The 26888-nt window shown below is 40.4% G+C and overlaps 1 protein-coding gene across 1 annotated transcript; it reads right to left on the reverse strand.

The window, feature by feature from the left end:
• Window positions 1–6203: 6203 nt before the first annotated feature.
• Window positions 6204–10653, reverse strand: LOC148041602 (laccase-4-like). The gene is made up of 7 exons (XM_087680849.1): window positions 10363–10653; window positions 9781–9935; window positions 9304–9548; window positions 9101–9229; window positions 8096–8658; window positions 7319–7679; window positions 6204–6782 (listed from the first exon to the last, which is right to left on the reverse strand). Exons 1-7 carry the CDS (start codon window positions 10477–10479, stop codon window positions 6652–6654), a joined length of 1701 nt encoding a protein of 566 aa, XP_087536975.1. The 5' UTR covers window positions 10480–10653; the 3' UTR covers window positions 6204–6651.
• Window positions 10654–26888: the final 16235 nt, after the last annotated feature.

The raw sequence follows: 26888 nt of genomic DNA on the forward strand, positions 1-26888 counted from the left end.
ATTATGCTGTCATACTCCGCCTGCATAGCAGCCTTCCATGATGGATCTGCAAGTGCTTCTTCTAAGTCAGTTGGCTCCTTTACTTCTCTCATAATCTCAACCATCAAGGCCATGTTGACTATGTGAGCAGAAGCCCTCCTTTGCTCCTCTATTCTCTGAGACCTCCTTGGTCCGTCTGCCTTCTCCTCAACAGATGCAGGCATAGGATTATTGTGGTCATAGAGCTGCTTCACCCAGCGCGGCAATGGCTTTTCCGGTGGGGTGATGTCAGGTTGGTGAACTTTTTCCTCATCATCTGAAGATGATGCTTCCTCCTCCTTAAGGATAGGGATAGCTCTCGGGACAGGTTCATAGTGGACTACTTCTTCGTTTGATGATAAAGTGGAAGACCTTGCCTTTTCCTCCTCCACTGTATGCGGCTCCTCCTTGAACACCACATCACGGCTCGCGATGATCTTCTTTGCCTCTTGGTCATATAACTTGTAAGCCTTCTGCTCATCACTATAACCCAAGAAGATACATTTTCTGCTTTTTGGTTGTAACTTGTTTCTCTTCTCATCTGGAACATGTGCATAACATTCACATCCAAAAATTCTGAAATGTGAAACAGATGGTTTCTTACCAGTGTAAGCCTCATGAGGTGTTTTTCCCTTGAGAGCCTTTGTGTAGCTCCGATTTAGAATGTAGACTGCAGTATTAACAGCTTCAGCCCAAAAATGGTTAGGCAATCCCTTGCCCTTTAGCATGCATCTTGCCATCTCCACAATGGTACGATTCCTGCGTTCCACAACACCATTCTGCTGAGGTGTGTGAGGCGTCGTCAATTGACGCTTGATCCCTTTGCTCTTGCAAAAGCCTTCAAACTCCTTTGAGTTGAACTCACCACCACCATCTGTTCTAAATTTCTTCACACTTTTCCCTGTTTCATTCTCAACAAGTATTAGCCATTCTTTAAACTTACCAAAAGCTTGAGCCTTATCACGAAGGAAGTACACCCACATCTTCCTACTGTAGTCGTCGACAATCAACATAAAATAAGAAGATCCCCCCAAGGCCTGTGTAGGCATCTTACCACACAAGTCAGCATGCACCAACTCTAGAGGAGCATGTGCTCTATTCTTGCTTTCTTGTGGAAATGCCTTTCTCTGTTGCTTGCCCATCATACAAGCTTCACATGGTTCCTTCAATTCAGTTATTGTAGGTAGGTGAGCAACCATACCTTGCTTTTGCATCTCCTTCAATACTGCAAATCCGATGTGTCCAAACCTTTCATGCCAAAGCTTACTTGTGCCCACTCCAGCGGTGGCTGTAAGAGCACTTAGCTCATACAGGTTGTTCCTTCTTTCTCCTTTGCCAACAATTGTGCCAGCACTATCAATAATTTCTGCACCTGTCTTCTTGAACCTCACTTCATGACCAAGATCAGTTATGGCAGCAACTGATAAGAGATTTCTCCTGATTTCGGGAACATACAACACATTTGAAAGCTTTTTTACTTCACCATTTGCAGCAACAAAAGAAATAGTACCTGTGCCCGCAGCAGGGCATTTAGCATCATTTCCAACCGTCACAGTGATGGATTCTTGTAGAGGCTGCATAGAACTGTATAGACCTTTCTTGTTGGTCATGTGACGGGAGGCCCCACTATCCAACACCCAAGAGTCAGTGGTAGATTCTTCTTGCGCCGAGGAGCACACTTCCTCAATGGTCGCCATGAATAATTCCAACTCTGCTTCAGCCGTATTGGCTGTCTCTTTCCCTTTAGTTTTAAGGGTACCATTCTTTTCATCTGCCTTCTTGACACGACAATCTGCAATCGCATGTCCTTTCTTCTTACAGTAGAAGCACTCTCCTTGAAACTTCTTCTTGCCGCCCTTTTTCTTTTTGTCACCATCATTTTTGGTGGAGGAAACACCTTTGCCTTTTGCATTGGCAGAGAATGCAGCATCTCCATTGTTGCTTCCTTCTCGGGCTTTCAGCCTCAACTCCTCCTCCATTAATAATGCACAAAACTCCTCAAAAGTCAAAGCTTGAGGTCTCACCTGAGTATTAAGGGCAGTTACTAGTCCATCAAACTTTTGTGGACAAATCCGAAGACACCTCCGAGCTAGCTCTTCGCTAGTCTTTTGTATCCCAGCGCCAGCCATCTGGTCGCGCAGATTCTTAATCCGAGTGATGAATGCTTCAACCGTCTCTCCTTCAGCAAACTTCTCTGCTGCTAGTTGATTCTCCAAGTTTTGAATCCTTGTTTGGTTTCGTGTTTCATACTGACTCCTTAGTACATTCCAAGCCTCTGACGCTTTGGTTGTATGCTGAATCAGAGTCAAAACACTGTCAGAACAGCTTGTAACTAAGGCACACAATGCATCTGCATTCCTTCGTTTCCAAGCTCGTAGAAGATCTGCATTCGGAGGAATCATCACACTAGGATTTGATGGGTCAGGGATAGGCTGTGGTTCTGCGTCAGTCCCCAGCACAGTCTCCAGAAGCTCATAAGAATCAAGGATAGTTGTAATTTTGAACTTCCACAAGGTGTAGTTTGTACCATCTAACTTGCCTTCACTGAAGGTTGGTGGACGAATCCTCAGTGTTTGAATAGCCGGTACAGCAGCACCACCTCCTGCACCGCTTCCTGATGCACCAGAACTACTTCCCGGAGTCGACATAGTTTCTCTTTGCTGTTGAAGCCTTTGCCTCTTGCACGCTCTCCGATCTCTAGAGCCCCCTGGGCTCTGATACCATGTAAAATATTACACGGCGCAGCGAACAGAATCTGAGAAAGAGATAGAGAGTACACAACAGATAAGAGGAGAATCAGTAAAATTCTTTAACTCCAAACAACTGATACAAAGATGGCTCTGTCCACCCGTGCACTTCCACTGAGTGAAGCTTAGATGGCGATCTAGACAGAAGATAGGCGAAGAGCTTAAGGCTAGCTGGAACAACAACTCTGACTGGGTGAAAGATGAGTGAAAGATGGCCGCGAAGGGGTTTAGCTTTTATAGCCCGCGAAGGTCGTTAGGTCGGCCTGCTGACCGACCTACCATATGAGCCTCCACTAGTCGGCCAGGGAATATTCCAGGGAATATTCCCTTTACCATCGGGCCGGGGGCGCTGCCCCCGGACCCCCGCCAGGGGGGCCGCTGGCCCCCCCTGGGACCCCCCAGCCAGGGGCCGCTTCCGCGGCCCCCGGACCCCACAATAGGGGCCCCTTTTAACTCCCTTACCACGCAACTCAATGCAATGTGCCTCGAGTTGCTACCAGCTTAACCACTCCGTCTAACCCAAAGATTAGACCCACAACAGTCACCTTTTTGCCATCCGGTCACATAGACCTCATCTGATATACAAGTCAGGACTCAACCAATGTCCGGGCTCACATTTGGCTTCTCCTCATAATGGGGGCCTTACAACTTTGAGCACCATGGATCATTGGTAGCACCTAATGAGGGTGGGGCATTGATCATATCTAACAGATTTTGCATCAACAGGCAACAGGGATGATTCTGTAACTCCCAATGTCTCTGCGCACAAGCATACGATGCAATTTCTACAGTAACTTTTCACCGACCTGTAGAACAGTGGCTGCACAGCATAAAACTGGGCCTTTTTTTGAGTGCGTGCAGAAAACTTCCGCCTCCAAAACAGGCCCCGAAATGGCCTCAAATCAAAAAAACAAGGTCGCCAAGGGCTAAAGCCCCTCCCGCAACATATACTGCCCTCTTGCTTCACCGCGAAGGGCATCTCAACCTGAGACAATGCACTCCTGCACTTTCCGGCTGTGCTACCTGCAGAGATCTGCTCCCAAAACAGAAAATGAAAGCAACACTGCTCCTCTTACCAGAACACCGCGAGCTTGGCTTGCTTTCTTGAGCTCCTTACCACGAACAAGGCTCTGATACCATGTCAAGATTGTGGGAGAGAAGGAAGGAGTCTCGCTTGAAGCTTTCTTTCTTGCACTATGGGGGAAGACACACAAGGGTGGAGGCTGAAAACAATTTTCCTCTTCTTAGTTGTGTAAGCCAAAAGAACTCAAGTACAAAGAAATAGAAGAACCCTCTATATGGGTCTCAAAACCAAACTCAACTAACTAAGGTGGCATACTAACTGAGCCACGAACTAAGGTGGCCAAAAGAACTCAAGTACAAAGAAATAGAAGAACCCTCTATATGGGTCTCAAAACCAAACTCAACTAACTAAGGTGGCATACTAACTAGAGTAGATAAGGATAGCTATCATGTAGCTATTATTCATGGGCGGTGTACCAACCGCGTCTGCAACTGACAAGTCGGTGACATAAATACACAACGGTCACCCTGGCATATCACGAGTGGAGCTCGATATCTCAACACCCATGCTACTCAAAAAACAATGGTTAGTGTCCTAATTATGTATGTACATTACTTGGGTCTAAGGGTGTCTATGTTTCCTTCAAAAGACACTTATGAGGGATAGACTATAAGTCAACTCACAAACTCAAAAAATGGTCCAATGAAAGAGAAAAAGAAGAAAAAATGCACCAAGTTAATTCTAAGAGATAGTATAGATTATGATAAGTCTACATCATGGGAGTTGAATTAGGATCATTATATGTAGGTACTTTGAAAGGCGAGAAGCATATCTTACAAATGTGTGCATCTCTTTCTAGTCTAAAATAATCATTGCATCTTAAATAAGACTATGCATGCAGTGACTAACCCAATTTACTAATGAATCAATGTTGTTTGAGCACACTGTTCTCACTCACTTGTACTTCTCTAATATATCAAAGAGAAACATGTGAAGCATGCAAAATAAGTGTAAAATTCATAAAATGCACTTCACATTAAGATTTATCAATTATCGCATGTTTTGTAAAGGACTTCCATTGGTTGTTAGGATAGATGTTCATGGTGCTACACAAGTAAAATAAGTTATGCCTAGGATCCTTAAAATTGAAGCCACTCTCTATTACTTCTATGTCATGCCCCAAGGTGTGAACTACCTTATATGGAATCTTTTGAAATGGAGTGATAGACTGACCCTAGGTAGTATGATTACAGAACTTGATAGATCTCTAGTATGGTTTTGTGTTTGACTAATTAGAATGTAAGTATGCCTCCTAAAAAGTTAAGACATTGTTGTCAACAAAGTTAGGACATTGTTGTCAACATCTAGAAATCAATCGTATGTTTTTCCTACTCCACCTTGGCTACTTTATCTCGAGTTTGTTAACACTTCTCAAAAGGGCATATAATATAGTAACTCTTAGGGGGATATTGTTTGTTCTCAAGGGAAATATTATAGTTACCCATCTACATCAAAGGCAAAAAAGGTAGAAGGAAAAAGAGGATTCATTGCACGTGTAGTAGAGTAAGAGATAGAAGCTTGACAAATGGAGAAAAAGTACCAACCATGTGGACACTTTTTGTCAATCCAAGAAACGGGCTCTCTAGTGCAATTTGTAAAGTCATGCAAGTAAATGTAGCGAAGGCCTAGCTTGAGACACAAGTGTTGTACTCAAATGGAATAGGCAAAAAGCCTAAAGTTAGATGGTTAAAAGCCTAATCATTGTTCTATATAAAGTTTAATGGATATGATGAAGGCGTTCTCTTGTGTACTATCTTCTGGCTTCCATTGTTTCTTCCATTTTCTCTCTCTTCCTCTCTTATACTCTCACCATTCATTGAGCTTCAAAGGAGTCAGGGACTTGACCTTGCAAGGCTTCTTGAGCCTAAGGATTAATCCTTATCCCCTCCCTGTGTGAAGGTCCTCTTCTTGTCTCTTTCTTGCTTGACAGGAGGAGCGGATGGAAGGAGAAGGATCGAGAGGAGACGCAAGTGTGCCCCATGAATGGGCAGCTATTGGAGCATCCTCCCACAACCATTTGGATTATTTTTGCAAAAGGAAGAAACTATGCAACTCGATTCCAATTTTACTCTACCTTGCATTCTGTAGATAGACGTGAACCAGGGTAAGAGGCAATGAAGAACTTGGATCTCGAGCAGTCTACATAGAGATAGAATATAAGCTATGAGTAGGTGGAAACACTTGAAGGAGTAGGTCATTAGATGATGGCAAGATAGTTTGCCTCAACGATTACCCTAAGTTAACTACTACTTTTCCCTTATTAACCATCAAAATTAGCACAAGGGAAAAAAATATTAGGATAGGTTGATGCTCCAACATATGATGTGTGCTCCAGAGCCTTTGGCATGACCTACTCATTAAAGGTCTTTCATGTTACTATGATGTCCCCCATAGCAAGGCACTTTGTAAAGCATTAAAAAGGAGTATTTCAACTTTGAAGTATGCAATGTTGTTTGAAGAAGAATAAGTTACAATTGAATAGGAGGAACAAAGAGATAAGTGCAATGTTATGACTCTTTTATGAGGAATGCCCGATGAGTGCCTCCATAGAATACAATTGAAAGGAAGAATTAGCTCGAAATGTCAGTTTCATTTTATTGATTTCTTCGAGGTAGGATGAAAATGCTAGGTACGTGATGGCCGGATGAATCCAACTCGAGGTCTTGTCACATGTGCTAAGAGAGATATTCATGGTGTATATGTTACGATAGTGATGCAACTCGACAGGGTAACGCTAAGAAAAGGTTGTTAGAGCAATAGAGATGATATTCTAATAGCTCATAAGATTGCTATTGTACACTGCTAGCAAGGTGGAAGATCTGAGGGTGGGGGAATTATTGATTGCTCAGGTGTTGGCCCATTTTCCACAAGAAATGCCATATCCAAACCTATAGCAATGTGGACCTCGAGGTGACAATGCATGAACCATACACCTGTAGTGTAGCAGAATCATTAGTGCTCTCTCTCTCTCTCTCTCTCTCTCTCTCTCTCTCTCTCTCTCTCTCTCTCTCTCTCTCTCTCTCTCTCTCTCTCTCTCAGCATATTCTCATTCAACAGAAATAAGTACCTTTCTTCCTCATATAGCACAATGAATTTTGGTTGCTGCTAGTATTTGTTCCCAATTGGTTATTACAAAATGACAAGTTATAATATGATCATTGAATAGAGAATTTACGATATTTTCTCAAGGTATGGACATCTTTCCGAAAATATACAAGGAACCATCTATAAGTTTGATTTTAAAGTCCCAAAGGTAAAAGAACTTGCCCCACCATTTAACTTGCAAGACATTCATAAAGTCTAATACAACCTAGGGGTAGCACCACCCTAAAAATGTGAAAGCTACGCATGTCATGATTGTTTATTTTATATATAATGTTTCAAATGTCATGATGCCAAAATTTAAAAGTAGCTACATGGCAAGCATAAACAAACAAATAAGTAGATGATCATGTAGTGCATAGCCTACCTGGATTGTCAGCTCGAAACCTGAGAGCGACCCATCCACCTTGAGGCACACCGATGGTGTTGCGCTCTTGAGGGTCAATGAGATTGAAGGTGGCAGGGTCAGAGGTGCTGTTGTAGTTGCCGAAGCCTTGGCCCACCACGAAGAAGTTGTAGCCATGGAGGTGGATGGGGTGGTTCTCCGGGGCGACAATGCGGGTGTCTTGTAGCACTAGCTCGACGCTGGCGTTGAAGGGGATGTAGCTCAAGCGTGTGCCTGACTTGGCTAGGATGTTGGATGGTGCAACGCCCGTGAAGTCGAAGCTAGCGGTGGGGTTATCTGGGAAGTTAGTCATGAAGACCCCTGACTTCTTGAAATAGTGGGTCTATTGGAGCAAACACAAGAAGTTTTAGATAAATTGACACAATAATTCCTACCTTTCGAGAAACAATATCATCAGCTTCTGCATAGGAGGGATTGATTGCACATTGAGGTAGATATAGTTGGGGACGGGGCAATGCTTGGGGGAGGGGGGGGGGGGGGCTTTAGGTGGGGTTTGGCAACAAACCTAGCTAGGTGTCTTGGTGTGTGGGGATGTTCAAGCTCCAAGCGGGGTTCGGCAACAAACCTACCTAGGTAGTAGGTACAAGGTACCTCGCGTGCAAAAGCGCATCATGTTGAACACTTTAGGAGAAGCCCTCTAAAGGGAAGAACATGAGAAAAGAAAAGAGCCCCGTTTCCGAGGTGGGAAATTCCAAGTGAAAGCTCGACATGTTTAGTGAAGAGAGCACTCGAACTAGCCTGCAAGAGGGCGGTTTGGGGCAGCACGAAGGAGATGTTGTTAACGGCGCCCACCAATTTGGCGCCGAGCGTGCACGCGGGGCAGGGCCGAACGGCCAGGCCCACCGTGAAGAACAGGTGGCGGTCGATGCGTTGGGGCACGTTGGCAGGGTAGTGAGCTGACGCCAAGCTCCGGAGGCTGCTGCTGAATGTGGCGGCGGCGGAGGTGTCGTTGAAGGCCGGCAGGGGAGGAAGTTTCGGGGAGGGGCTGTTTCTTGGGCGGCTGTAGGAGACGATGGCGGTGGTGGTGGTGTTGTCGGCGGTGACGTTGGGCGCGATGTAGGGCCGGGCGGCCAGGTAGTAGCGCCCACCTGGGGCCTGGTCGGCCGTGAAGAGGACGTTGGTGGTCTGGCCGGGAGCTATGAGGAGATGGTCCACCTGCAAGGGCTTGGTGTACACGGCGTCCACCTCCACCACCGTGAGCTTGTGGTTGGCCAGCCCCAGGAACAGCTCCCCGTTCATCACCGCGTTCACAATCCGCAGCATGTACGTCTTGCCCCGCTGCACTTGCAACGTCGTCGTCCCTAACAACCATGTTTGATCAATTATCTAATTAAAAACCCTCAAAATAGTCGTTTACAAGAGGAGGAGTTTCGCGTCGGGATTTCAAAGTTCTTTTGATAATGCGTGACACACACACATATATACAATATGCCCACCCACATTATCGATTAAACTTCAAAAACAGTAAAGCCTCCAGCTCACTAGAAGAGGGATTCTTTGCGTCGCTCTTGTTTTATGGGTCGTGACATGACTCGGAATAGAAACCTGCACTTTTTGACCTTTACCAAGTATGCGGCCATCCCCTCGCAACATTGTCATTGCAATCCATCATACAGGATCTACGATGGAAAAGCTGAATCCTGTTCCCGTGCCTGTTGCTTCTCACCAGTCCCCCACACAAAGTTCTCTACCAATAGAGAAGAAAATCGAAGACGATGAAAAGCTGTGTTGACATGTTTTTACCTGCTCTCGAACACGGATACAAGGCCCCGGGTTGCCCATTGATGGTGTAGGCGTCTGACACATTGGGTGCTCCTCCCGTAAGGGTTGCCTGGTTGACCACCGCATCCACACTAGCCTTCCACCATTCACCTATGTATAGCATTTCTTTTCAGTTCTAAGTAGCAACCGCATTCAACACACAGGCACGAAGTGTTCTCACTTACCCAATACGATGGGAATCTCTTGCGCCGGTTTAGGGAACGGATATGGGGTGCCCTTCTTCGGCAGGATGATGATGGCACCATACACCGTGGAGCGCATCCAGGAGAGGTGGGCATGCCACCACAAGGTGCCGCGCTGCCCCGTGACAGTGAAGTTGTAGGTGTAGGCGGTGCCAGGCTTCATGGGACACTGCGTGATGTACCCGGGCCCATCAGCCCAGCCCGTGCGGATCTGCCTGATACCATGCCTGCCAGCCATATAGCGATCGTGCCATGAACAGTTACTTCTATTAAAGAATATTGATTCAACATAAATTTCGTGTAGAAGAGCATTTCAAAGTGCACATACATTAGTACTCTTGGACCCTTGCAAGTATTTGATACATGTACGATATGCTATAATATAGATAGCTTATACGGTATGATTAGGAATGCTTATAGCCTTGAAGACAAAATAATTAGGAAGGTTTGAACATTTACCAGTGGATGGTGATGTTCTTGCTAGGTAGGTGGTTGGAAACCTTGATGAGTAGCCGATCCCCCTCTCGAGCAACCACGGTTGGCCCTGGGAACTCACCATTCACAGTGGGAACAGCCTTCGTGGAGCAAAGGCGCGTAACATTGGCTAGCTTAACCTGCAATGGTTTTCATTGTTAATACGGAGCCGGGACAAGTGTTCGAAAAACTGGCTGTTTCCAAACCATGCGAGACAACGAGAATGTGGTGAATGAATTTCAATTTAAACTCTTCAAAGGTATGTAAATAAAAAGGGCCTTTGAACTCTGCATAAGGAGATTCAAGGGTTGTCACTATTTCCCACATTGTGAATTCATGAGCTTCTTCGTGGGGGGAGGACGCCCAATCGCACCTAGTTGGATATGCGGTTGGACACTGTAGCTGGGGAAAAGGAAGGAGCACATGGGAAAAGGAAAGGGAGGGAAAGGAACACTATAGCTGGGTAAGGAGCACATGGGAAAATGTCAAAAGAAACAGGCTTGTGTGTTTAGCCTGGAAATATAACAAATGCAAGGTGGTTATGCGAGGCAGCCGATCTCTACTTACATGAAACTCGTAGCGGCGAGTGTCGGCGCAGGCCATGAGTGCCAGCAGGCTCCAGCAGCAGCTGCTGATGATCAGAAGCAGCAGCGGCGAGGTTGGTTGCATGGTCACGTAGCTCATCCTCGCTAATATATCGGATCAGCTAAATAAATACGATTTGTATGATCTACCAGGATAGGCACTCCTATGCTACTACCTCCCTGTAGCTCATTGCATTGCAGAGGCAAACATTTATATGTGCCTTGTCCGTGTGTGTGCTCTCCCTTCCCCCATTAATCCGCCTTGAGATGATGGAGTTATATTATGCCCGAAATAATTAATCATGGAGGGGAGCAGTAGCTGCAAAGCGATGGTCTAGGCCGGAAGGTAGAACGTAGGGCCATTACCCGCCAAATTACGCAACATCTGTCTAAGTAATCTCCTGCGATCAGGCCCAGGCCTGCAATTGAATTGAACCCCCGCCATTTGCTTGCGAAGAAGTCCTGCGTCTCGTCGCGACGTAGCTGCCCCCACGTTCGCCCTTTCCTACTAACTAGTTGTGGGACAGGAATATTATTATTGTATAATAGCCTTCTATCCATCGTCGTTGGTTCCCCCCCCCCCCACCCCTTTTTGTCTTCCCTTTTCATGCAATGGTTCACTTGTAGGGTCCCTTACGCTCATAAGTCAGATCTTTCTCCATCCGGTTCGGTCCCAACTCCTTATCAACGTTTCATTACCTTGTTGTATCATGTTTTTTCGCCAAACAATATTATAACGATATTAAAAAGCACCCTTCTGGTTGGATCACTTCATTGTTCTAACACTTACAATTGTATACAAACACACCCCTTCTAGTTCTTAAAATGGATGTGTTGTAAAATGTTGAGGTTGTAGATATCTACTAATGTGGTTAAGCAAATGCAACATGTCACTTGCAAACATTATGTTCCCTTTATGCGCAAGTACGCATATATCTTGTAAAGTGTCCAAACATGCACGTGTGTGTTCCCTCCCTTTTATATGTCCACACAATTGCCATAGAGGATATAAACTGCACAACCACATGTTGAGGTTGTAGATATCTACTAATGTGGTTAAGCAAATGCAACACGTCTCTTACAGACATTATGTTCCCTTTATATGGGCAAGTACACATTGCCTCATAAAGTGTGCAAACATGCATGTGTGTCCCCCTCGGATCAAAACTGCAAAAATGCATACTTTTTTATAAATTATCATATTGCTTCAATGTTTTTCTAAGAAGAAGAAGGATAAGCCAAGTGAAGGCAAGAAGAGGGGGAAGCCTCTTCTTACTCTCTTATAGATTTCAGATGCTATCTCAAAACCACACCCCCACCCCCCCCCCCCCCCCCCTCTCTCTCCCTCTCTCTCTCTCTCTCTCTCTCAGCTCATGTTATGGTGGAAGAAGGAGGAGGAGGAGGAGAAGAAGAAAGGAAAGCAATGGCTCTATTAACTTAGTTTATAGACACAAGAATGAGCGCATCTCCATCAATTTGAACTTTAAATAATCTAGCTCTTGTGGGTGGGTGCCCATATCCAATTTATCAATATCTATGTACCTAAAACTCTAACAAGCCTTCACACCTTGTCCATAAGATTCTCAATGATTGTGCACTTAGATTGTATTGAAGCATTTACTTGTGATTTTTGAGAAAACAGTTGGGAATTCAAAAATACCTACATATTGATCATTGTTTCCATTGGTTTCCTTTATTTACACGAGACTAGGCACAATGTTTGGAGCTTATATTTTAATTTCTCTACATGCTACAAAGTTTCCAAATGAATCCTTTAATTTATTGGACTTGAGATGTAATATTTATGAGCTATTTTTAGTAGCACTAGAGCCCAATTAACTCCAAAGTTTGATCTTTCTTTTTTGTGGCTCTCCTTGATGTCCTATGGTAGCCTTGCTCTTTAACCTTCAATTTTACACCGTTGACTTTTCTTCTCCAAACCCTTTGATCGTTGACATTCTTTGGCAATGGAATTTGACTTTAAGATAATATGGGAAGGAATGCTCATCCTATATCCCAAGTTACACTTATAACTCCTTGACAAAATTATTCCTAAATCTTGGACCTTTATTAATAACAATGATGATACTCCAAACCTTTCATATATGTGTTCATAGAACAACTTCACTATCTCCTTGGCATTTACTTACATCATTGCTCTTGCCACTATCCATCTAGTCAAGTAGTCTATGGCAACTAAAATAAGCCTCTTACCTAATGGGGTTCACCCCCCCTCCCCAACAGTGAAACAAATGGAGAGACTTAGGATAGAAAACATGGAGATATGTGAGAATGTAAAATGATTCATATTCTTAGGGGTTTCCACACCTTACATTTTATAGGCATAAAACACTAATTCCACGTGACCCCTTAACCCTAAACTACCATTTATAGTAGTATCTAGTTGTTAGTACTATGTAGTACTCACAAAGAAGGCATTTTAGTACTATGCCACCATTACATTACCTACATTTAGTACTATGTAGCATTAGGCCACCACCATGTTAATACTATCTAGTAATGTTAGTCTTATTTTTTTGTGGTATTATAGTAGTATACCATAATTATGCTTGTAGTATTTAATACTATTTTATTTGGTGTTATAGTACCATGCCACTACTATTTTAATAGTATTTAGTACTATTTTGTTAGCACTAATTAGTTCTCCAAAAAAACTAGTACATTAGTTCTATATCATACTATTATGGGACTAAATAGTTTAGATATCCTAGTACTAAACTTATTCTTACACATGTGTATTATGTTGCATGCCTTGATTGCTTTCCAAATTGATATGATGCATATACTTTATGCATTCCTTCAACTCTGAACTTTGGTAAGCCATCCATAATCTATTTTGATTGCATACATTTTAGACATTGCATATTTACATAAACAATCCACTTATGCCAAATTTCAATGTTAGCCACAATACTTGAACCTTGTGCAAACATAGTAGCATCCATTTTAGGCAAACTACATTAAGAGTAAATAATTTCCCATCACACTTACCTTTTGCAATCAACCTATAACCATTTCTAAAGACATGTACATAACAACCATCAAATGTGAACTAAAACTCCAATCCTTATTCCACCATCTGACCAATAGAAACTAGGTTCTTAGTTATATTTGGTATATATAGCACATAATCCAGGTACTTTGTTTTACCATCCTACATAGTCAAAGGAGCATTTCCAATGCGAGTGATGGGATGGGTTATATCATCCTTTGTCTCCACATAGCCTAGAGACTTTGGATTATGCATCTCTCTAAACCACTCTCCATGAGAAGTCATGTGTTTAAAGGCTCTAAGTCTACATACCATACATCATTTGTAGATTAACCATTAGTAGTCACAGTATTCATAAAATGTTACATAACAAAGAGCTACTCACTTCTGTCATCATTAGTTTTACTAGTGAAAGCATAATTGCATTGCTGTTTTTTTCCATTTTTTATTTCATCATTGTTTTTATAATAGTTACTAGAAACGTATCCTTTCTCGCCACAATGCCAGGATTACTCCTTATTATTGCTTGAATTTTGTTAATGTTGGTTGAAGCTGCAACTTGCCCTCTTTGGCTCCCCCTTCCTCATGATTATCCTCCCCTATTTTGCTATGCTCCATAACTTTGATTACAACCACCACATTGGCCTCTCCACAATCTCTATATCTATTAGTACAGAAATCTCTGCTCAAACTTGCTCTTACTTTGAGAAGAAGAGGAATCCAATCCAAGGTTCTTCTCCTTAAGTATCAACATAAAAATCAAATCTACAAAGTCAGGGATATTATCCCTCGTATTCATAGACAACCTCAAGCTCTTGTACTCGTCTCCAATTCCATCTAAACATACTCCCACAATATTATCATCAGTATTTGGTACATTGATAGATCCGAGGGCTTCCACAACACTGTTGATCTTTAATGCATAGTCGTTTATGGACAGATTTTCTCTTTTAACTTGATTTAGCTCTATGTAGCTTTTTAGTCTTTGTGTTTATCTCAAACAATCTTGCTAAATCTTCCAAACAATAACTAGGGTTTTAGATTCTATAAATAGCCCATCATTGTTGAGATATCGAGCTCTAGATGAGCTGGCATCCACTATGTATCTTGGTGATGTGGTAGGATATTACTTGTTGGAATGTTAGATGACCGACATGGAGATATGCCAATGATTCTACAATTGGACTACACCCACATAGTCCACCCTTAGTTGTGGCACATTCATTGTGCCACCTCTTCTTTTCTTAGTAGGTTCACACTTAGCAACTGAGCATATATAAGTTGTGGTACCTTTCATCTTATTCTTTTATCATATTGTAGACCTAGTTATTTTTTGTTCAAGAATAAGAAGATTTCCTATCTCTTTATGTGCTCAAGTCTCCATTACTTTTGTGTGTGTGCTCTTGGTTTCTTTACCTCTCTCCCCTCTTGTCTATTTTTATATTATGAAAGCTGTCCCATGGCTATGCAAGGCTTAATTGAAGGCTAAGGTAAAAGCATTGGAGCATGAAAGTAAGAAATGGGTAAGAAGCTCTTCAACCTTGCTCAATTTACCTTGGATTATAGCTGCATGAGGCTCCTGAGGCTAGTAGGATTGCAGTCTCTGATTGCAGTGAAACTTGTTGAGCAGGAAGAATAGTGTATATACTCCAGGAAATCTTGTGAGGGAACTTGCAAGTGGCCCCATTAGCAATGAGGGATTTCCTACAGTATATACAAGGAGGGAATTTCTATAATACAACCTGCATAATCATTAATGAATGGAATCTATCTATTAATGATTATACCTTGAAGATCAAGGGTATCGTGGAAGCTCTTGGATCTATTAGTGTGGTAGTTGATGATGATGATGTTGTACATGCATTCTTAGATGGACTTGGAGATGAACACAAGAGCTTCAAGTCATCTATGAATACGAGGGATGATATCCTTAATTTTGTAGACTTGATTTCTATGTTAATACTTGAAGAGAAGAACTTGCCTTTGATTCCTCAGTTTCTCAAAGCAAAAACAAGTTTGAATATATGTTTTACTCTACTAGCAGAGGTAGAGGTTGTATGAGCGAAGGCCAAGGTGGTGGTTGTGGTCAAAGTTATGATGCACAACAAAATAGGGGAGAACAATCTTGAAGAAGGAGGAATCAAAGTGGCCAAGTTGTAAATTCTAATAAGGCAATAGATTTTTGGTGACAGTAGAAAGTGCTAGCATTGCGGTAAAAAAAGTCACATTTCTAAAAACTACTTCAAAAACAAGGCTAAAAGTAGAAATGGAAAAAAATTGCAAGGTAGTTATACATCCAGTAATAGAAATGGTGATTATAGAAGTGAATAGTTATTTGTTGTGCATCACTTTATGTAGTATGACTACTAATGATTCATCAAAGAATGATGTATGGTTATAGACTCAGGTGCCTCTAACCACATGACTTCTTGAGAGCGGACTTTTGAAGCCGTTTTTAGAGTGTAAAAGACCCCAAGAAACATAAAAAAGTAAATTTTCATAGAAAAAGTAACGGTTGCAGATCAAGGAGCTAGAGTTTTTCTAGATGCATTTTGATGCCAGGAATCCAACACAAGTTTCTGCTCGTCAATCGGAAGTTGTTTGACCCCCCAATTAATGGCTATAAGGTTTGGTGTTATGAAGTAGCTATATCAGATCCAGAAGCCAGAAAGCATGTGAGGAAGGCCATGCTAATAGTTTTCAACACCAGAAAGCTGGCCGTCCAATCAGATCGTGATTCCGAGTTCTTTTGCCCCTCTATCCAAGCCGAAACCACTTGCCCGAAGTGTGAACAAAAAGTTTGGAACCGATTTTTTTAATAGTTAAGAGGACTAATGGAGCTTTAAGCTTAAAAAGCCTTAAAAATGAAACATAATGGGGAGGTGCATTTTTTCAATATCTCCTCAAATCCTTTAAAAATGTCATTTCTAGACCTGCAATGATTCCCTCTCCACTCTTGGGCCTGAGTTCCATCATGTTTTTGCTCTCCATCACTCCAATTCTCGCAAAAAATGATGTAGTATTCAGCAAAATCCAAAATCAGTCCTTCTCTCTCCTCTCTCTCTTGCCATAAACGTGGTTTATATGGGCTGAGAGAATGAGGGGGAATGGGTGTTGGTTCATGATGGAATGTGAGGGATAGATCGGGGAAGTGCTAAGGAAGAACCAATGGGCTGTAGATAGCGGCTATAGATGAGCATCAGCGGCTTCCTGTTCTTGAGTTACGAGGTGCGCATATGCTATTTTATGAGTAAGTGGAGTTTCTCTCGATTTTATGATGCATATTGCTTTCCTATGGTTGAAATTAGTTTCTAGTGTTAAAATGGTTCATTATATCAAAAATTTCAACATGAACATCATGTCTTGATCGTTTATACCTATTATGTAAAACATGCAGAACATGCAAAAACATGATTTTATACTAAATCGTCAATTTTATGAGCTTTATCATGGAAATTTGTGTTCCCATGGTGAGAAATGGAAAATAATAATGAATCTCAATATTCTTAAGTGTTTTACATTAGAAAAGATAGAAAATACAAAATTTTTAATTACAAATAATTGTGAAATTGGATGAAAAATGAGGTTTAATTGAGGAAAAATTAGATTTTACGCATGAAAAAACCACATAAAATTATGAATGTTTCCGTGAATGTATGGTGGGGCTAGGGAATGAGGTTTAGTCTCATTTTATCCTCATTATTTATATTATCATGTGTATTTATTATTTTTACATACGAAAAACACATAAAAATACTCTTTACACCTACAGCACAAGCAAAACCTTAAATGCGAAAGGGCTATGAAAAGTTGAATATCATTGGAAATGTTGATTTTATGCATATTTGACATATAGGATTTGTTCGTTCTAAGTTTAAGAGAGGGCAATAGCATGAATTACTTTAATCTTGCCTTAGCAATGATGTCTTACGTTAGAGTGAAGTCATGAAAAGAATTGTTTGCCCACAATCCACACTATTTGATCAATAAGTTTACTTGTTTGTGCAGTTAAAGACATTTACTTTGCATCTGCATTCTATATGTGGTATCACGAGAATTATCTCCTGGATGCATTGCAATTGTTTCTAAATATTAAACCCACGTTGAATGTGAGGTTCCCTAAGTCGTAGGTTTAGACATTCATTTTCTTTGGGACCTGATTCGGTGAGGTTTGAATTATCTCTTGGAACGAATAATAAAAGAGAGGACTATGTTTTGTATGTGCTTTATGTTGAAACGGCATATCATGGGGCTAATCCATGGGGTGTAGGAGAGCCATAGTGGGGACACAATCAGCTACAAGGTCCTCCCTGTGTATGTGATACGAGGTGCTAGACATTGTTATGTTTGGGAACTCCAATTGCTTCGAGTTTGGGAAGGACAACATGTTGGACTATGCTTTAGAAATAGTATCTACAAATGCATTCTTTGGTTGAATCAGTTCATAGTGTGTATACACTCCTAGCCGCGGGAGGCCATGGGGTTGTTTAGGTGAGTTTAGGAGGCTCGCGGCTAGAGCCCTAGAGCTAGCATTGAGCCCATTTTTGGTGATAGGTGGTGTGTTTGCCGGGAGCCACTAATAAGTAGCAGTTTCTAAAACTTGGTCGAAATGGGACTTAAAATTTTTATAACCTTATCTATTAGGGATGCACAAAAGTATTTGTAAAATGGGGTTTTCCCAAGGTTTCAAATGCTTAACTTGCCCTGTACAAAATTTACTAATGAACCTAATTAATTACGTAGAGAATGAATCCTTTATGAGAGATTATCTATGTGATGTGGAAAGTAAGTACTTAGTGGTTAACCCATCCTTTAGTATGATGGCATGGGCCGAGGTTTCACCTCTATGTGGTCTCTATTCAAGAAATACTGTGTACAATCATCCATCAACCTAAAGAATATGCAACAAGTATGTTGGAACTTGTGGCATCGACTAATGATCATGCTAAAGTCATAGCACCATGGAAAAGTATTGACGCACAATGGAATTTAGTTGTGACTAAAACATCCCATGTGGTGGGTTACCATGCTAAAATATTAGGCCTCATAAGGTCATTGGAAACCTTAGTCATTAAGGGGAAACCACAACTCATCAAGAGGCATGAACCCCAAGCTCCAAATAGTGCATATATATTTGTTTTAAGTAAGGGGAAAAAGCCCCAGCCTAAATTTATTAGGGAATTACCTATGGATGGTTAAGGGATAGAGGATCCTTTGAGAAATAATCAAAATGATATGCTAAAAGCTATAGGACTTCCTAGACCACTCTGTGAGTTGGCAAAAAGGGAACTCCATGGAGCAAGTAACCTTTCTACATTGGTAAAGTGGAAACGAAAGAGATTAGAGACCCTGAGATACTAGAATCAGGTCAAGATGAATATGAAGATCTAGATCTAGATGACCTAGTGTTGATCCCAAAGAAGAGAACTAAATGCTCTCCTCCTTATAGGGATCTCCTAATGTTTTATGGGCTATTAGATGAAGATTTGATGCTGCATTTAAAAGAGTATGGCCTAACTTGCCTTGTGACTAGTTTTGACGATATACATTGGATGCTCGTGTTTTCGAGTATTCTAAAGGAAAAGGCTAGAAAATGGTATTGGAGCCTCCCAAGATGGTCAATTAAATCATTTGAGGAATTATGTGATAGATTTTTAGATGAATATGAGAAGAAGGTCCCCATGACCTAGGTCTTGGGACAGCTTATGCAAATTAGACGAGAGTCATACACCTCTGACTCATCAAAGAGTGCACAAGAGCCTTTGATTACATTCTAAAGCTTTGGCCAAGGAAATTTAGCCAATTACTAGAAGATGAGCTTGGCGAGCTCTTTGACAATGGCTTGGAAATAAATATGTAGTTCCACATTAGGATAAGAAACCCTAAGTCATTGAAGGAGGCAAAGGTTCAAGTAGATGATTATAGGAAATAAATTCAAAAGTGTTGGGAGAGCTATTGGAATTTTCCCTGCACCCTTGAAATTCATAAGGATTGGCAACATTTGTTGAATGTTAATCATGTTGGAAGTGCAACTGAGAGGTATACTAGGGAGAATCTTGGCATTGACTATGACGATCCCAAGGCCCAAGAACCCTGGCATCCTAGTGCAACCAATCCTATGCTCCAAAGCCATGAGCTAGATGGAAATCAGTGTAGACCTAATGAGGGAAGCATAGTGGTTAAGCAACCACTGAATGGTCCAAAATTGGAACAAAATTATGTGAATGAGATGAGATGACCCCCAAAACATAGCTGATGCTGCATGTTATCATGTGGAGGCCATTTCAACTATTGGGAGTCCAAGTGATAGGAAACCTAGGGTTCATGATGGTAAAGACCCATCTAGGGTTGGATATAGTAAAAGGATCCAATTTAGAGAAAGTGATATGCAACAAGTGAGCCAATCATCATGAAATAATATAAAAATAGAAGAAGTGGTGGCATCCAATCAAGCCATGCAATGATAAAAAGGAGATGGGTTTGGAGACTTGAAACCTCTAAAAGTGTGGCTAGTGGATTAGATGAAAAGCAAAGAGTTTTAAGTGGACATACCATGGTCAATTCCCAAGTGTATGAGACCAGAGGCCATAATGATACATATAAGAACCACTCTAGGATGCATCTAGGTAATGGGTCTAGGATTAAAACCTTACCTAGTTTGGGTTGTAACAATGACATATGCAATAACCCACATAGGGAAAGTTTGAATGAGTCTAAATCTATGGATCTCTTTGCAGGGGAGTCTTTGAGAAGCTCGAACAACCTGTCTATTTTAATGATAAGACACTTGAGCCAATGAGGTCATTCATTTAGCTTATAGCACCCAAGAAGGGATATCCCACATTGACGTTATATCAGTGGGAAGACTTGGATTGGTGGATATACAAGAGCCCAATATTAAACTTTGATGATCAAATAGTAGTGACCTAGTTTGCATATGTGACATGAGGCTAGCCCTTGCATTTTGTGTCATTCTTTTTTTAAATCTTGGATAGTCTAATAGGATGCATGTATATGCCAAGAAAACCATGTGTTTGATGAATTAAAATGACTCATTCTCTTTAGGCCAAGAGGGCCATTTGTTTGGTGTGGTTGTGGTTAATGGTTTCTTGTTTTAGTACTACATTGAACATATTCAATGGAATACCTAGAGTGAGCCTCTTGTTGTGCAGAAGCTTTTTGTGGCCAAGTCCATGTGATATCCTTCCTTTATGTGTTTCTTTCCCTTTGTGCTATGTATGTATATTTGTATGTGGGGAATGTTCTTTTTTTGGGGATCGGAAAAATTGAGGCATGAAGTCCCAAGTTTTGGTTTGGTAATTTGGGAAAGGTCTGAGCAATTGTTTGCCTCCTATAAAGATATTGTCAGGTATTTAAAGAGTTGTTTTTTATAGTAGTCCTCAATGACTTTATCTCGCTAGCCTACTAGGCAATTGTTTCTAAGAGTTTCTATTAGTTGTGAGGCAGATAGAGAAGTCTGCCAAATAAAAGAACGAGAAGAAACAATAAATATATCTAAAGACTATAGTATACGGAGATGTGTAAAAAGGAGTTCTATCCCCTAAGAAAAAGAAAAAAGAATAGAATCGAAAGAAAAATTCCAAGAGCATATGATCATTGCCTTGTGAAGACATGGTAGGTTTCTAGGGACGAGTCAAGACCCGGGACCGATGCCTTGTCTTCCTAAGGGTGACATTTAGAAGGAAAGAAAAATAAATAAGAATATTGGAGCAAAAATAAAAGTGAACGAAAGAAAAATGATTTAGTTTGCCTTGCGAGAGCTTGGTAGGTTCTTGGGTACAGAGACAGGACTTGAGATTAGTGTCATGTTCTCCTTGGGTCATAATATGCTTAGCTCCCTCCTTTTTACATGCTTGAATATCACATCTTGAAGTATGAAAAATGATGAATCAAAAGTATTTGCAAATAAAAGGCCAGGCTATAGGAGTCCTCACATAGTAAGAGTTCTTGGTCCAATTGTCCTAGGTCTGGGTTAGGCAAGTCAAACCACCACTTAGGATGACTCCTTTAATAGTTCATTTTAGCTGGTCCATGCCAAAGAAAAATATGAAACCTTTGGTAGACCTCCTATCTAAAATACTACCATCCCAATCTGCATCTGTGTAACCATGCAAGTCCAATGGTATGTTTGCACCATAGAATAAGTCATAATCCAATGTGGACTTGACATAGCACAATGTACATTGCATTGTATCCAAATGCGGCTTTTGTGAAAGTTGACTCTCCAAACCAACTATGTAGTTTAGGTTTGGCTTGGTGATTGTCAAATAGATAAGGCTGCCCACAATCTTCTCACACATAATGACATCCTCAATCAAGTCACCCTCATGTGCACTAAGCTTATCATTAACATTCAAAGGCATTGAAATAGGCTTTACAATCAACCATAATACACTTATTTAGTATATCCAATGCATACTGTCTCTATCACAACCATATACCCTCTAGAGTCATGATTATTTCTATATTGAGAAAATAGTGCAACTCTCTCAAATCCTTTATGTCAAATTCACTCTTAAGGATACCCTTCACATGGTGAATCTCTATCTCACTATCAACTACAATGATCAAGTCATCCACATATATAGTAATGACCACAATACCTACATCACTCTCCCAAACATAGAGTGAGTGATTAGCGTGTGCTCTACAAAGTCCAATGCTAATAATGGATTCTGAAATCCTATAATGACATGCCATGAGTGCTTGCTTCAACCCATATAAGGCCTTACAAAGCATGCATATATAATCTGGATGATTCTCATCTACATAGCTAGGCGGCTGCTCCACATAAACTTCTTCTTACAACTCTCCTTGTAGGAAGGCATTCTTAACATCCATTTGATGCATGATCCAACTTTTTGATGCAACTACTACTATGATAGCCCTTACAATGGCCATCTTAGACATTAGAGAAAAAGTCTCTCATAATCAATACAATCAGTCTGTACATACTCTTTGACAACTAGACGTCTCTTATAGTGCTCAATAGATTCATCTAGCTTATGCTTGACCTTGTAAACCCATTTGTAGGCAATAGCTTTCTTGCTTTTAGGTAAAGGAACCAACTCCAATGTGTCATTCTCCTCAAGTGCATCCATTTATTTATCCATAGTACAATCCCAATGTTCATTACCCATGATAGTACATGCCATGTATGCATACTGATGAGCTATATAGCTATCATATGTGAATCTCAATATTGGCTTTCTTACTCTTCTTGATTTGCATGGACCTGGATCACTAATAGGTGCTTTAGCATCCTCTTGTGCATTTTGCACACTAGATGTCTTAATAGATGCAATCCCAAACTCCTTATCCAAAATTTGCTTGGAGCCATTTGATTCAACATCAACATGAGAGAAACTTGATGATACATTAGTCATAATAGGTGAGTCCCCAACTTTCTCTTTACTTTTATTGACATTTGTGATGCACTAGATGGAGTAGCATGTGACCTTAATCTACCACTCCAAGTTCTATCAATAGAACCACTACTAGTAGACTCTTGTGGTCCACTCAATGTTTGTGACTACTAATCTATTTTCTACACATATGCACTTTCATGCTCATCAGCACTAACTGCATTTTGCACATTACTATACCAACTACTCATTTCATCAAAAGCAACATCCCTGCTAGCTCTCAACTTATGTAATAGGGTTATAACATCTATATTCCTTCTGGTCAAGACAATATTCCACAAATGTATATCTTTTTGCTTTGGGATCCAATTTATTGTGCAACTCATCAAGAATATTCACATAAGTAACACATCCAAATACTTTCAAATGAGACAGATTTGTCTTTCTACATGTAAACTTCTCTTTGGGTGTCATACCATATACATCAACAATGGGCGTCATACCATATATAGCTTCAATCCAATAGTAATTAGGCAAGTCTCTTTCCAACATCAATGTATGAGCCACCTTTGCAATATGCATGTTTTTCCACTTAGCAACTCCATTTTGTTGAGGAGTATATCTACATGTATATTATCTCAGTGTACCATTTTTCTGTAAAAAATAAAAAAACTCATTGGAGAGATATTCTCCCCCTCCATCCAACCTTAGGTACTTAATATGTATTCTTGTCTCCTTCTCAACTAAAGCCTTAAAGCTTCTAAAGTGAGTGTACACCTCACTTTTTGCATGCATAAAGTAAATCCATACTTTGCGAGTATGACCATCAATGAAGGAAACATGCTGTAGTCTTTGTAGAAATTCAAGTGGCTTCTTGCATACATGCTTTCCATGTGAAAACGCATGCCTTGCTCTCCAAATTGACATGCTTCACATAATTTGTGCATTCCATCCACTTTAACCTTGGGCAAACCATCCACAATGTGTTTTGATTGCGTGTCTTTCAACAATTGCACATTCACATGACCAATTCTCTTATGCCAAATTTTAATATCAGCCACAACGCCTAAACCTTATGAAAAAATGATAGTATCCATTTCAAGTAGACTTACATAAAGATTAAACAATTTACTAGCATGTTTTCCTTTTGTAATCACTTTTAGGATCTTTTACATAACAACTATTAGATGTGAACTGAACCTGCAATCCTTGTTCTACCATCTAACCAATAGAACTAAAATTTTTGTAATGTTTGATACATGCAACATATAAGCCAAGTACTTAGTTTTACCATCTTGCATATTTCTAGCATGAATAATGGCATGATCTATATCATCCCTATCTCTTGGAGACTCTGGATTACACATCTCTCTAAACCACTCTTCATGAGAAGTGTTGGGACCAAAAATGGGCATGATGCTCACTCTAGGGCTCTAGCTAGAGGGCCTCTTAAACTCACCCAAATAATCACACAGCCTCATGGCTAGGAGCATAAACATAGTATGAATTGATTCAACCAAAGAATGCATTTGCAGATACTATCTCTAAAGTGTAGTCCAACGTGTTTCCCTTCTCGACTTTGAGCAATTGATAACGGTGCCTAGCATCTCGTATCACATAAACAGGGAGCATCCCCCTAGCTGACTCTTGTGGTCCCACTATAGCTCTCCTACACCCCTTGGAGTAGCCCCCTTAGGATGTGTCATTTCAACATAAAGTACATGCAAAACATAGTCCTCTCTTTTATTATTTGTTCTAAGAGATAATTCAAACATCACCAAATCAGGCCCCAAAGAAAAGGAGTATCTAAATCTATGGCTTAGGGAACATCACACTCAACATGCGTTAAATATTTGCAAACAAATGCCATGTATCTAGGAGATAATTCTCATGATACCACGTATAAAATGCCGATGCAAAGTGAATTCCTTTAAGTGCACAAACAAGTAAACTTATTGATCAAATAGTGTGGATTGTGTGCAAACAATTCTTTTTATGACTTCACTCTAACATAAGGTGTCATTGCTAAGCCAACATCGAAGTAATTCGTACTACTACCCTCTCTTAAACTTAGAATGAATGAACCCTATATGTCAAATATGCATAAAATTAACATTCCACATGATAATCAACTTTCCACATCCCTTTTTCCCTTCTACTGATTAAGGTTTTGCTTTCATTGGTATGTGTAAAGAATATTTTTATGTATTTTTTATATGTAAAAAATAATAAATGCACATGATAACATAAAAAATGGGAATAAAATGAGACTAAATCTCATGTGCTAGCCCCACCATACATTCACACACATTCATAATTTTGTGTAAATTTTTCATGCACAAAATCTAAATTTTTCTCAATTAAACCTCATTTTCATCCATTTTTCATAATTATTTCTAATTAAAATTTTGGTTTTTTTGGTATTTTATGATGTAAAATACTTAAGAATAATGAGATTCATTATTATTTTCCATTTTCCTCCATGGAAACACAATTTGCCATGATAAAACTCATAAAATTAATGATTTAGCATAAAACCACACTTTTGCATGGCTTGCATGTTTTGTGTGTTTTATGTAACAGGTATAAACGATTAAGACTTGCCATTCATGTTGAAATTTTTGATAGAATGAACCATTTTTAAACACTAGAGACCAATTTCAACCATAGGAAAGCAATATGCATCATACTCATAAAATCGCATGTGCACACCTCGTAACTTGAGAATGAGAAGCCACTGACACTCATTTGCAGCTGTTGACGCATCCTTGGCACTTTTGTGATCTATCCCTAGCATTCCATCACAAACCAATACCCATTCCCCCTCATTCTCTCAGCCCATATGAACCATGTTTATGGTGAGAGAGAAAGAGAGAGAAAGACTCATTTTGGATCTTGCTAAATACTACCTCATTCTTTGTGAATCAAAGCAATGGAGAGTGAAAATTTTATGGAACTTAGGTCCAAGAGCAGGGAGGAAATCGTTTTGCATGTCTAGAAATGTTATTTTTTGAGGATTTGATGAGCCGTTGAAAAAATGGTGCTCCCTCCCCGCCCCCCCCCCCCCCCCCCCAAAAAAAACCACCATCACGTTTCATTTTTTAGGCCTTTTAAGCCTTAAGCTTCATCAATCCTCTTAACCATTAAAAAACTGGTTTCAAACTTTGTGCTTACACATCTGGCAAGTGGTTTTGTCCTGACAATTGCCTTATCTAATACAAATGTAGAGTACATAGGTACTACAATTACAACATGTGAAATAGCTTGGCTATGCAAGCTACTTGGTGATTTGGGGAGATAGATGGAAAAGAAGGTTATCATCTATTGTGATAATCTTAGTAGCATTCACATTGCCAATAACCTAGTTTATTATGTGCAAATAAAATAGATAGAGGTCCTTTACCATTTCATTTGAGAGTGAGTTCTAGCATGTGATATTGACTTGGTTTATGTTAGCATAGAGAGGATCAACCTATTGACATTTTCACCAAGTCCTTGGAAGCTAAGAAGGTTCAATGCTACAAGACTATACTTGGAGTTCACGAGCTCATGCTAAGATCAAGGGGGAGTGTTGAGATGTAGAGCTCTACATGAGTTGGCATCCAATATATGCCTTGGTGATGTGGCAAGATATTCCTCACTGGGATGTTAGGTGACTGACATGCAAATAACCAGCAATTCTATGACTATACTATACCCACATAGTCCACCCTTGGTTATAGCACATTCATAGTGCCCTCTCTTTTTTTCTTAGCACATTTACACTTAGTGATCGTGTGTACATATGTTGTGGTACTTTTTATATTAGTCTTTTATCATATTGTAGACTTAGTTCTTTTGTGTGGAAGAAGAAGAAAGAAGAATAATAATATTTTAGCCCTATCTCTTTGTCTGCTCAAGTCTCCATTGTTTTTGTGTGTGTACTTTTTATTTCTTCATCTCTCTCCCCTCTTGTTTGTTTTCAATCATACTATTTGTAACACATAGAGATAGCCAGTACACCACTTTACTACATGTCTACTCCCAATATTTCTTAGCCTTTATTTTTTCTATAATAGCATTTCACTAAGGAACTTTAGGTGCCACTGCTATGTCTCTTTCAATGTAGTT

Source organism: Lygodium microphyllum, chromosome 1 (assembly GCF_053477565.2).
Source record: "Lygodium microphyllum isolate KBCC chromosome 1, Lygodium_microphyllum_v1.1.10, whole genome shotgun sequence".
Lineage (NCBI taxonomy): Eukaryota > Viridiplantae > Streptophyta > Polypodiopsida > Schizaeales > Lygodiaceae > Lygodium > Lygodium microphyllum.

Bases quoted from the DNA above. Each gene is read 5' to 3' on its own strand.
- LOC148041602 (XM_087680849.1), bottom strand. From the start codon at position 10,479: ATGAGCTACGTGACCATGCAACCAACCTCGCCGCTGCTGCTTCTGATC. The intron at 9,936-10,362 runs GTAAGTAGAGAT...AAACCATTGCAG, and splicing joins CTCGCCGCTACGAGTTTCAT to GTTAAGCTAGCCAATGTTAC. The intron at 9,230-9,303 runs GTAAGTGAGAAC...TGCTATACATAG, and splicing joins AGAGATTCCCATCGTATTGG to GTGAATGGTGGAAGGCTAGT.